The sequence below is a fragment of the Oncorhynchus kisutch genome, linkage group LG30, assembly GCF_002021735.2.
Source record: "Oncorhynchus kisutch isolate 150728-3 linkage group LG30, Okis_V2, whole genome shotgun sequence".
In the NCBI taxonomy this organism is placed as follows: domain Eukaryota; kingdom Metazoa; phylum Chordata; class Actinopteri; order Salmoniformes; family Salmonidae; genus Oncorhynchus; species Oncorhynchus kisutch.
Genome location: NC_034203.2, coordinates 33,347,449 through 33,360,600, shown reverse-complemented (window position 1 = coordinate 33,360,600; position 13,152 = coordinate 33,347,449). Strand labels below are relative to the sequence as shown.

Sequence of the window (13,152 nt, the reverse complement as noted above, 5' to 3'; positions counted from 1 at the left end):
ATGAAGGCCAGAAAGGCAACTACAATTCCCTACATTTTGAGGATCATCTTCTTCTTCTTTAGTATTCAAATGTTATAGGTGCGTACCGTCAGCTACTGTGTTGGCTGTGTATCAGCCTACTATTCTGTAGTATGAATTCATTACACTTTGTGAAAAATTTGCCCTCCCAACTAACCTTAACACCATAAAAACCTCATCACTATTCCACTACTTTGGCCCTATCTGATCCTCCACCAGGCCAGCAGCCTGGGAGGACGGGACACATTCAACACACCTTGGAACTCTTCTGCAGTAACATCTCCTACACTCAAGTACTTCTCTGCAGCTGCCACCACAACATCTATCCTTTGTGATTTATGTTCCCTTCTTGTTGTACAGTTGACAACCATGGACATAAAGGACAAAGCGCCCACCTTACTGAAGCACATTATTCCTATCATTCTCTATTGACCTCGGCCTTGAAGAGTACCTCCAGGTAGTGCACACACATGTTTAACCTGTTTTAGAGAAGCAGTTATGTGAAGCTTCTGCATCTACTTAAAGCCAACACCTTGTTTGCTTTTAGTGCAGCACAAAGGATGTGTGTCCCTGTATATTTTGTGTCTTGGTCAATAATGTGATGATATTGGTCTGTGTTGTGACTGCGTTTTCTCCCCTCCTCCAGCTGATGACCTATGATCTTAAGCAGGGTGCAACGGTTCCCAAGTCTCTCTAGAGTGGGGACAACAAGGACAAGGCCACCGGTGGCATCATTTGTGAGGTGGCACTCATGGGCACCGTCCAGGAGATGTGCTACGGCGTCTTCTAAACACAAACACGCACACCTCATGATGTGATAGATCTGTTTACTTTAACTGGAATTGAGAAAATGATGTTGAATAAATTGGCTTTATATGATGATTCAAAATGTTTAAATATACAGTTATCTTCCCAACAGGTCATTTGAAGTCATGATGGTTACAGTGGTTTTGCACTGTTGAACTGTTTCAATTCACAATCACATTCACAACTAATGTCCATGCAGTTGTCAGCTCTAGTTTTAAGGTAATGTGACTAAAATAAATAATCAAGGCAATAGAATATATTTATTTCTGCAGGCCTTAAAAGAAACAAATATAAAAATTGTAAATCAGAAAAATATAACTAATTGAAGCAATCAACTTAATTACATTATATTGTGGGTTCAGAAGATACCTGAAAGCTTGAGTATGAATAAAGTACAATCCTCAACAACGGCAAACCTCAGATATGCAATGCATTAAATCTGCATAATTTGGTCACATTACTCAATGGGGTTGTTACTGGTGATGTTGAAGGTTATGGTGCTGTTGGAGTTGCGATTGGAAAAAGTTGTGTCGCTGTGGGTGAATCTTCCTTTCAGAGTTGGTTGGGGGGTTTTGGCCATCACAGTGTTGCTGTGGATATCTTCTTCAGTTTGGAGCTGCACATAACACAGAATATGAAACTCATTTTGAGTTTGAAGCAGACTTACATGATTTTACTTTTCAGAACAAGTGTGCTGGAAGGCAGTAGTTTGTACACGAAGACATTAAGTAAAACCCGTATGGCAAGTTTGATTGACATCCAGCCTTCAAACTCTCCTGTAAGTACGATTTGGTGTATTTGTAACTCTGAGACATTGTGGTGTGTGTAGCTGAGTGAGAATGCTTTGTGTCTTAAGAAGAGAGCATGTGTACCTGAGACGAACCAGAGCCGTCCTCACCCACTCGTCCTTGATGCTGGCGCATACCTTCTTGTTCTTCGTGGTATAGAAGCTACAACAGAAAACACACTTAACCCTCAACCTCATAGAGATTACAAATATGAGCATTCATTTTGAGAGTATTGTAACTTTGTGTGTGTATATACATCATGCAGGGCTTACATGATAGCGTCATTGTTGCACACCTCCTTATAACTCTGTTGTTTGTAGCCTATTATCTGCGTGTAGGGTACAGGCTTTTCCTGGAACTCCACACAACAGTAAAGTTTCCGAGGACCATCTGAACACATATAAGCACACAAATCAGTCAGCCACAGGCAACATCAATTCAGATCACAAGAACATGAATGTAATGTAATAATATGACCCCAAAACAAGTTGGCAGGTCTCACAAAAAAAAATCTATACAGTTTACATGGATAAACTGTTAAGTAGGTAAAGTGGTAAATTGGTTACCAGATAAACTCACATGCTGCTGAGGTTGAACTAAACATGGTCACAATGCAGCAGAGAAGCAGGATTGTCTCTAGGTATCTGGAAGCCATGGTGATGGTACGTAGGATGAGAGAAGATACACTGAACAAACCTACTGACTGGTCCTATATACCCCTACAAATGTGTGTGTGTGCACGTGAATGTGTGTTTGTGGATTATACCCATATGTGTCAATCACATCCTACACTCCTAACCTTTGGTTTTCTAAATTGGGGACAGGAAGTCCACCTCTGCATCATAGCAGACAGAGTTGCTAACACTGCAGTTTAGTGACACACAGAACTGTGCTTTCCTAATGGTGCTTGAATGGTGCGTGTTTTGATTGATATACATTTCTAGTGTCCTTACAACTTGGGACCTCATCAAGGCACTTCTTGGCCTAACATCATACGTTTTGGGCTGACAGACAGAGGGTTGATGCTCAAGACCCACAGAAGCTACCATTCCAATTCGCTCCTGTATTGTCCCTTCTGACATTTTCTGAATCTACAAGAAGTTGGAGAAACAAGCACATAAAAAGAAAACCAGTACATTTTGAGAATGATGTGAATGGAAGATCTCTAGCATGGACATAGTCTGCTGATCTTTGATCAAAAAGATTTTTGAAAGCTAAACAATATGAGAGTGTTTGTGGTAAATTTATGAACCAATAGCAAGTTGTCAACAACAACAAAAACTAATCTGTTCCATGACCCATTTAGTGGTGTTTCTGCAAAATGCTGAGAAGAGCAAACATCTCATCTGACCTAGATAAAAGAGATGTTGTTATTGTGTTCTCATGCAGCACTCAATATTTAACTTGTCTTAATAACAAATGCCATGAGAAACAAAGCTACGGGGTAAATACCACTATGTGGGTTCGAGTGAGCCCAGAATCTGGTGCAGTGCTGTAGAGAAAACAAATGTGGCTTAATTGCATAAGATCACTAGAATGTGCATGATAAGTGCATGCGATGTTTCAAGCATTATTTCAGAGTTGAATGTGGCTTAACATCAGTTGATAAAAACTCAAGTCAATAGTTGTTCAATACAGTGGAGGCTCCTCAGAGGAGGAAAGGGAGGACCATCCTACTCAGTGAATTTCATTTAAAAAATATATGAAACATTTAAAAAAGTTATTATTTTTAGATAAAACTATACTAAATATATTCACGTCACCAAATAATTGATTAAAACCCACTGTTTTGCAATGAAGGTCTACAATAGCCTCAACTGCACTCTGTAGGGTAGCACAATGGTGTAGTCGGAGGACAGCTATTTTCCATCCTCCTCTGGGTACATTGACTTCAATAAAAAACCTAGGAAGCTCAAGGTTCTCACCCCCTTCCATAGATTTAAACAGTAATTATGACATCTTCCGGAGGACGTCCTCCAATCTATCAGAGCTCTTGCAGCATGAACTGATATGTTGTCCATCCAATCAAAGGATCAGAGAATGAATCTAGTACTGAAAGCATAAACTACAGCTAGCTAGCACTGCAGTGCATAAAATGTGGTGAGTAGTTGACTCAAAGAGAAAGACAAAAGTTCAACAGTTTTGAAAAATTCACTTCCTCAAAAATTAAGGAAAACCAAGAGAGAGAGAGAGAGCTAGCTGTATTTTGTTTTAAAAAATCACTTTCACTTACTTAGCTAGCGAATGCAGCTAGCTAGTTTAGCCTACTCAAACACATGGCTCAAACAGAGAGGGATGCTATGTACTATTCCAAGTCAAAGTAAACTTTTGGTTGTACTGGCTCTTGTTGCTCTTGTTGACCTGGCACCACACTGCCAGGTCTCTGACCTCCTCCCTATTGTCTGTCTCATTGTTTGTCGATGATCAGGCCTACCACTGTTGTGTCGTCAGCAAACTTAATGATATTGTTGAAGTTGTGCTTTGCCACGCGGTATTGGATGAACAGGGAGTACAGGAGGGGACTAAGCACGCACCCCTGAGGGATCCCCGTGTTGAGGATGAGCATGGCAGATGTGTTATTGCCTACCCTTACCACCTGGGGGCGGCCCGTCAGGAAGTCCAGGATCCAGATGCAGAGGGAGTTGTTTAGTCCCAGGGTCCTTAGCTTAGTGATTAGCTTTGTGGCCCTATGGTGTTGAACGTAATAGTCAATGAACATAATTCTCACATAGGTGTTCCTTTTGTCCAGGTGGACAAAATTGCATAATCTGTGGATCTGTTGGGGCAGTATGCGAATTGGAGTGGGTCTAGGGTTTACGAGATGATGGTGTTGATGTGAGCCATGACCTGCATTTCAAAGCACTTCATGGCTACTGACGTGAGATGCAGGCAAGAGTGTGCAAGGCAGTATTGAATGTGTCACTCTCTATCACCTTGATTCCTAAATATTGTCTCTCGACCTGTGCACCTACGTTGTAAACTTTAATTCATAGGCTAGGTTGTAGCAACCTCATGATGGGTGTAGGGAACATATTGATGTTACATTGAGCTGGGTGAATGGAATAGGAATGACAGCCATCCAATATGCTATAATAGAAATAAGGCCATGCCCATAAAAACATTTTTGTCCTCCCTCATCTTAAACGGCATGATCGCCGCTGGTTCAATAGCACTCGGCGCTGTGACTTGTTTGGCGATTTTCAAATGTTTTTTAGTCATTAAGCCACTTTAAACTCTCCAATATGTGAAAGCGCCATTGAAAAGCCAACCCCATAAAGAGTTTGGAGTTGAATTGATTGTAGGTCAGCTACATGAGGTGTTTTTCACACAAAGCATTTAGTACGACTCCAATTGGACAACATAATGGGGGAGTGGTGTGGGTGTGAGCTTGCGTTGGTGTGGTGGTAACCTTCTGGGGGGGTGGTGTGTGTGAGTTTGGGATATTTGATAGTGTTGTGGTTACCTTCTACAAATGGCTCTTCTGACATTGAACACTTCAATAGAAAAGTTGGAGTTAATAAATGATCTCTATATCAGCAGTTGAATATGTGTTTTCTGAAATGATACATTGCCACCCATACACTGTCACCACAGAGTTGTAACGCAGAGTTTCAAATTCCACATTTTATTATGGTATACACCATCCAACTAAATGCTTATTTGCAGGTTTCCTCTCGATAATGCAAAAACAACAATAAGAAATAATAAAAGATGATAAGAACAAAAAGGTCTTCACACACACACACACACACACACACACACACACACACACACACACACACACACACACACACACACACACACACACACACACACACACACAGAGAGACACACACACAGACACACCACTCCAGAGGGGGCTGATGAGCTATAGGAGGACAGGCTCATATTAAGATGCCGTCAGATCGGCAGAAAATTACCCCAATTTCAGCTTCTACTTCGACTTTGACTCATCTGCCTTTGGCTCTCTCTGTAATTCTGAACAAATTGTCGGGCGACCTAAGAGGAAACCAGTGGCAAGAGAGGGGAGGCCTGGCGACATTAAGGCGAAGTGAAAACCGACCACCTCTTCCCCCCCATTCTACTGGCTAATGTACAATCACTTGATAATAAGATGGATGACCTCTGATTGTGGATTTGCAACGAACGGGACTCTTGGAACTGCAATATTCTTTGCTTTTCAGAAACATTTTCAGAAACATGGCTCAGTAAGGAGGGGGGGGGGGGGGTTGCCTCTTCATCACATCCAACTGGTGTGCTAATTCCAGCATGAAAAGAAGGGAAAGTCGTCAAAGATTCCAACCCCCCCAAGCTATAGACTATTTTCTCTACTGACGCTCGGCAAGAGGTACCGGTGCATCAAGGCTGACACCAACAGGCTCTTGAACAGCTCCCAAAGCAATATGACTGACAAATAGCTAACAAAATAGCTACACAGACTAACCTTGAGTCTTTATTGACCTTTTATCTCAATCTTTGCACTGTCTCTATGTACACTCTATGTACACTCACAGGGCCCTACACACTCACACTAATTTTCTCACTCACACGTAATATGCACATACATTTATACTGACTCTAAACACCCGCACACCCACTCACATACAAGCTGCTGCTACTCTGTTTATTTTGCCCTGTTGCCTAGTCATCTTACCCCTATACATATAGTGCCTTTGGAAAGTATTCAGACGCCTTGACTTTTTCCACATTTTGTTACCTTAAAGCCTTATTTTAAAATTGATTAAATAGTTTTTTCCCCTCATCCATCTACACACAATACCCCATAATAACTAAGCAAAAATCAAGGATCTCTCTGTACTTTGCTCTGTTCATCTTTCCCTCAATCCTGACTAGTCTCCCAGTCCCTGCTGCTGAAAAACATCCCCACAGCATGATGCTGCCACCTCCATCCTTCACTGTAGGGATGGTGCAAGGTTTTCTCCAGATATGACGCATGGCATTCAGGCTAAAGAGTTAAAGAGTCTAAAGAGTAAAAATCTTGGTTTCATCAGACTAGATAATCTTGTTTCTCATGGTCTGAGAGTCCTTTAGGTGCCTTTTGGAAAACTCCAAGTGGGCTGTCATGTGCCTTTTACTGAGGAATGGCTTGTGTCTGGCCAATCTACCATAAAGACCTGATTGGTGGAGTGCTGCAGAGATGGTTGTCCTTCTGCAAGGTTCTCCAATTTCCACAGAGAAACTCTGGAGCTCTGTCAGAGTGACCATCGGGTTCTTGGTCACCTCCTTGACCAAGGCCCTTCTCCCCTGCTTGTTCAGTTTGGCCGGGCGGCCAGCTCCGGAAAAGCCTTAGTGGTTCCAAACTTCTTCCACTTAAGAATGGAGGCTACCTTTGTTCTTGAGGACCTGTAATGCTGCAGACATTTTTTGGTACCCTTCCCCAGATCTGTGCCTCAACACAATCCTGTCTCGGAGCTCTACGGACAATTCCTTCAACCTCACGGCTTTGTTTTTGCTCTGTCAACTGTTAGACCTTATATAGACAGGTGTATGCCTTTCCAAATCATGTCCAATCAGTTGAATTTTACCACAGGTGGACTCTAGGATGATCAATGGAAACAGGATGCACTTGAGTTCAACTTCGAGTCTCATAGCAAAGGGTCTGAATACTAAAGGTATATCTGTTTTTATTTTGAATACATTTGCTAAAAATTTTAAAAACCTGTTTTCACTTTGTCATTTTGGGGTATTGTGTGTAGATTTATGGAATAAGGCTGTAATGTAACGAAATGTGGAAAAAGTCAAGAGGTCTGAATACTTTCCGAATGCACTGTATCTACCTCCACAACCCCAGTATCATTACACGCAAATACGGTATTGGAACGGACTTTTTTATTTTTATTCCTGAATATAGGATATTTATTACTTACTTTATTGTGTATTTCATATTTCTTGTGTGTTTTTTTTCTAGTAATACATTGTTATTGATTATTGCGTTGTTGGGTTTTGAGTTTGTAAGAAATGCATTTCACTGTACTTGCATGTGACAATTAACTGAAACATTGTAATGACTGGAATGGAATTAATGGGACATTATCAAGCACATCAAACACATAGAAGCCAAATGTTTGACTCGGTTCCATTAATTGCATTCCAGCCATTACAATGAGCCCATCTGTCCTCCTATAGCTCCTCCCACCAGCCTCCTCTGCCACACACACACACAAACACTCCACAGCTTTTTGCATACTTATGATATTATACATTTTGTATTGATATGTAGTGGTGTAATAGTGTTATGTGATGTACTGTTTTATCTTTTGTTTTATGTGTGATGTAAGTGCCTTAATGTGTATGTACCCCAGGATCCCTAATAAATACAAAGACAACTAAGGTTTCATGCCAATGTTGTAGTTCTTATCATAACCAATAGAGGGTGATATGGCACAGTAATTCAACCCCTTTTAATTAAATTAAAATACATAATTTGTAATCTGCATGAATAGATTTAGTATAATCTCATTCAGTATAGTTAGATTTGTCCGTAGACACACAGATGCAAGCTCTTGGTCTCTGTCTGACCATCTCATGTCTGTCTGTCTCCTATCTGCACTGACTGGCTCTGGTGTTCACTGTCCAGCAGTCTTTGATCTTGTGAATCCACCTCCCCCTGGAGCTCTTTGGTATAATCTGGTCAGCTATCTCTGACCCTGATGACCCCCTGAGGTCCCAGCAGAACTAGGCTCCCAGATGATCTGTAGACCATCGGTGACTGTGATGAGCCCAGTCGTGGAGATCTGTAAGTCTGTCCCATGCTTTGAACACCCTCAGTTCAGACAAAGATGAGAGAATGAAGGGAAAACATGGAGGGAAGGTACACATGTAGCACAAGCCAATAGACCAAAGCCTTGAACCCGGAGCTCCCAGATTTGGGTTACAATCATTGAATAGAAAAATGGATCATACGGAGGTTCAGAAGGACTCTCTGTGAGTTGGTCTCTCTCTGTCATGCAAAGCACAGGGCCCTTTTGTCCTCTCATCCTTGAAGGACGGATAGATAAAGAAGGCAAAGAAAGAGTGATGATTGGTTATCTGACACTTCACCCCTCCTGTATGTGTGTGATTGTCATTAGTTTGTTGTGGTAGAACAAACATGGCCGAGCAGGCTGTCAACAGCCAGAGACAGGATGTCACAGGTGACGAGTGACGGAACTCAAAACCAACTTTCTGTTGGAAGAGTCTACTGTTCTCTTCCTTCTCTTCAGTCTCTTCTTCTCTGCTCTCAAAGTGTTGTTATGTAGTACCCAAGTTAATGCTTTGCTATCGGAGGGCTGGTGTAGTGCTACTTTGTAGTGTGGGTCTGTGTGTCTGTGTGTGTGTCCTGCCTCCTCAGCACAACAAGGACCTGATAAAGGGAAAGGTGATGATAAGCTGTGCAATCATCTGAGTTTATGAGTCTAGTCCTCTACTGTAGTAATCCCCCTTAATACACAGTTCTTATCACACACACATGCATGTAAACACGGTTCACTTTGTTTCCTTCCCTGGGCTCACAAGGCAGATCAAGAGATAACCTTTAACCAGCTCTCTCTCTTTCTCTCTCACCCTCTCGCTCACTCTCTCTCCCTCTCGCTCTCTCTCTCTCGCTCTCTCCCTTCCTTTGTCTCCACCTCTTCTGGCACTTTGATTTATCGTAGCTCTCGTGCTCTGTAATCATGTTTGTTTTCAGTAACAGTGGCAAGTGAGTCTGTGTTTATTTAGTGGTGCTCCCATACAGTGTCATGTATGTGTGGTAATGTGTGTGTGTGTGTGTGTGTGTGTGTGTGTGTGTGTGTGTGTGTGTGTGTGTGTGTGTGTGTGTGGTGTGTGTGTGTGTGTGTGTGTGTGTGTGTGTGTTGTGTGTGTGTGTGTGTGTGTGTGTGTGTGTGTGTGTGTGTGTGTGTGTGTGTGTGTGTGTGTGTGTGTGTGTGTGTGTGTGTGTGTGTGTGTGTGTGTGTGTGTGTGTGTGTGTGTGTGGTGATGTGTGTGTGTGTGTTTGAGTTGGGAGGACCGCGAATGATGTCCGACACAAAAGAGCTGACTGTTTGCATAAGCAAACGTGCGTGTGCGTGCCTGTCCACATATGTTTCACCTTGGGCCTCTCTCCTACTCGCTCTCCCAAAATGGTGGAAGGGGCTGAAGGAGGAAGGGACAGAGTGGGTCTCTTTGAGTTGTCCACTCACTCACTGTCCCCTACGGTCCCCTCTGTCCTGCATGGGCTGTCGGCCAACAGAAGCTGTAAAGGCAATGCCTTAGACTTTCAGTGGAAGGGTATGTTCCTTTGAGTCCTCTCCAATTGAATAAGTCATTAAGTGTGAATTAACAGCAAAGATTTAGATATTAGATTACAATGATTCTCATTTCCAAAAGTCACACCCACAAACAAAACACACACAAACACACACACACACATACAGAGAGTGAAGCATCCTCTTAACTGACATAATTAATGGCTGGTGAATAGTGGTTAGCCCTAAGCCCTATTCCTGGATAAATATCATCCATCAACAGACTGACACAAACTACCAAGACAGATGGGAATCACAGTACACTCCCTCCTGGAGGAAGTAAGGACACACACACAAACACACACTCATGCACACACATGCACGCAACGGCACACACGTGCGCTCACCCACACCCATTAGAGGAACTATCAGTGATTAGTTAAGTTATATACAGAAATATGAGTCGGGGTGGAGACCCCAGGATGTGTGAGAGAGGGAGATTTTGAGGGGTCTTTTTTCAGGGAAGTCTCAGCTCTGTGGAGCTGAGGCCATACAGAAGCACCCCAATAGGTCACGATACTAAAGGAGGGGAGACGAGCAAAGAGAAAAGTTTTCATGTGGTTTGGTCACACACACACACACATGTGGGGTGAGAGGCAGGATGGAGCCTGCGGGGTCACCAGGTGACCTCACGGTGTGCCAGACCGTGCTGACAGACAGACCATGGAATCTACCACCACCCTCCACGCTCTCCTTTTCTCTCACTGCCCATATTTCTCTCTCAGTCCCTCACTGCCTCTCTCTGTCTTTCTCTCACTGCCCATCTTTCTCTCTCAGTCCCTCACTGCCTCTCTCTGTCTTTCTCTCACTGCCCATCTTTCTCTCTCAGTCCCTCACTGCCTCTCTCTGTCTTTCTCTCACTGCCCATCTTTCTCTCTCAGTCCCTCACTGCCTCTCTCTGTCTTTCTCTCACTGCCCATCTTTCTCTCTCAGTCCCTCACTGCCTCTCTCTGTCTTTCTCTCACTCACTCTACCTGTCTCTCTATTTTCCTTGGGACAGTGATCTGTTCATTTTGTTTAAGTGTACCAGGTGGAGAGAGGGAGGCAGTGTTCCCCTGTTCCTGAGGAACAGGAAGACAACAAGACGCCAGCACAACAGATGCTTGGTGGAGAGAACCCGTGCTGCATCCATCTCTCCACCTTACAGATGTAGGATCTTGTTATGTATTTGAGTTTTAAAAAGGCGTCTGAAGTTTTTTTATCTTCCACTTTGAAATTTCACTTTTGCCTAAATGAAAAATGTATCAACCCCTACAAAAATCTCCTTGAACTATAATCCACATAATAATGAACATTTCCCGTTGCTGAAGGATTATTTTCCTACTGTAGCAAACTGGCTCCAATGAAGATCCTATACTGTACATCCATCTGTACATTACTACACAGATACCCACACATAGACCAACAAGAAAAAAGTTATAATTCTATCACACACAGAAAAAGAAAGACAGTGAGAGAGAAAGAGAGGAAAGGAAGGAGAGGGAGGGAGGGGGAATAAAACAGGGTCTAGGTTCCTGCATGTGTTCTTTTAGAATTAGTGAGCAAACAAATAGAAGTGACACACACTCCTACCTTTTCCTCCTGCCTCATCCTCCTGCCTTTTCCTCCTGGGTTTATAGATGACACCAGCTGCTCTTTCCTTCCTCTGTTGGCATGGTAAACATTTTCACACACACACACATCCCTAACAGACAAATATCAGCAGATACATTATGACATAAGATTGCAAGGTGATGTGCTTTTACCTCTTTAGTGCATAGGAAGGGAAAGAGAGGAGGAGAGGAATCCATGCTAGACTTGATGAACCTGGAGTCTTATTCAGCCAACTCTCACCCAGCCCTTCATCAGAGCAGCCGGTAGCTCAGTGGAATCATGTCAACTTGTGTGTGTGTGTGTGTGTGTGTGTGTGTGTGTGTGTGTGTGTGTGTGTGTGTGTGTGTGTGTGTGTGTGTGTGTGTGTGTGTGTGTGTGTGTGTGTGTGTGTGTGTGTGTGTGTGTGTGTGTGTGTGTGTGTGTGTGTGTGTTTCCTCAGAGTGGTGTGACAGATGCTAGCAAGCGCTAGGTCTCGACGCTACGCCTCCGGCATGTTAATGATGCTCTGTTTTTAACTGTGGGGTCTGGACACACACACATGAACATACAAATACAAACACAAATATATTCTACCCTTTCTAACTTTCAGTCCTAATATAACATGATAAAGTGTGTTGTCAGTTAACCCATAGTCTTGTTCATGGAGTGTATGTGATAGAGGAAGCCCCATACAAAGGCTCAACTAGCAACTCTTCTGTCCTCTTTTTCTTCTTCTACTTTGTTCTTAAACACCCACACATCTACATCCCTGGAGAGTTTTCTTAAGCAGGAGGAAGCGAGATGGTGAGAGAGAGGGGGGGGGGGTGAGAAAGAGGGGTGTGAGAGAGAGAGAGAAAGAGAGAAAGAGGGGAGGGAGAGAGATGGTGAGAGAGAGATGGAGGGGGTGAGAGAGGGGGGGTGGTGAGAGTAGAGAGGGGGGGAATGGTGAAAGAGAAAGAGGAGGGGGAGATGGTGAGAGACAGAGAATATGCTCGTTGCATACGCACACAACAACACATGTCCAATATCTCTCCATACACTAGCATCCCTATAACGTCCTCAGCGATGTGTCTGCACAGCAGCTAGACCTAGATTATATATTTGTCACAACACTAAAGGGCCCTTCTGTGAACTTCTCTACACTACTGCTTCTACCACTACTTCTATTAAGAGTACTCCATTTTGTGAGTGTCTGAGGGAGGCATGAGGAGTTTGTTTGTGGTTTGAGGAGGGGGTTTGGATAGAGAGATGACTTCACTTTGGCTTCAGGGCCTCTTATGGGGGTTAGTGGGTTGGGTCTTGGTGGGTTTAGGCTTTCTAGTAATTAAAGGAAGAGTATTCCTTGGGGTGCATGGTGCTCACAAGCACACACACACACTCACACACTCACTCACACACTCACTGATTGCCTGTGTATAGTTTCACAATGGAGAGGTGTGGGCAGTATAGGACCATATGGGGCCCTATAGGAACAAAACGTGTGTGGGGGCCAAAGGCTCGGGCCACAGTGGGAGTTCACTGTTCAGACCTGGGAATCCCTCAGGAGAATGGAAACACCATCACGACGGTCATCAATCAAAACTACACTGACATAAACGAGCCTAAACAACGGCCTGCAACTTTACCATGTCACCATGTCACCTCTGCCCTGTGGCGAGGGTCCGCCCACTGGCGCCGGTGTT

The 13,152-nt window shown here is 43.4% G+C and overlaps 1 protein-coding gene across 2 annotated transcripts; it reads right to left on the bottom strand.

The window, feature by feature from the left end:
• Positions 1-831: 831 nt before the first annotated feature.
• Positions 832-2,395, bottom strand: LOC109875214 (C-C motif chemokine 20). Of its 2 annotated transcripts, none has more exons than XM_020467471.2 (4): positions 2,193-2,395; positions 1,886-2,003; positions 1,698-1,775; positions 832-1,441 (listed from the first exon to the last, which is right to left on the bottom strand). In XM_020467471.2, the coding sequence occupies exons 1-4, from the start codon at positions 2,266-2,268 to the stop codon at positions 1,405-1,407; spliced, it is 309 nt and encodes a 102-aa protein (XP_020323060.1). In that variant the 5' UTR covers positions 2,269-2,395; the 3' UTR covers positions 832-1,404. The 2 variants fall into 2 exon arrangements, with proteins under 2 accessions (XP_020323060.1, XP_020323059.1); XM_020467470.2 differs by having other exon boundaries at positions 1,909-2,003; positions 2,193-2,328.
• Positions 2,396-13,152: the final 10,757 nt, after the last annotated feature.

What these genes read in the sequence shown, in the direction of transcription:
- LOC109875214 (XM_020467470.2), bottom strand. Translation starts at nt 2,268, where the DNA reads ATGGCTTCCAGATACCTAGAGACAATCCTGCTTCTCTGCTGCATTGTG. An exon ending in TAGTTCAACCTCAGCAGCAT is followed by an intron (nt 2,004 to 2,192) that starts GTGAGTTTATCT and finishes ATATGTGTTCAG; the next exon opens with ATGGTCCTCGGAAACTTTAC. An exon ending in AACAACAGAGTTATAAGGAG is followed by an intron (nt 1,776 to 1,908) that starts GTGTGCAACAAT and finishes TTTCTGTTGTAG; the next exon opens with CTTCTATACCACGAAGAACA.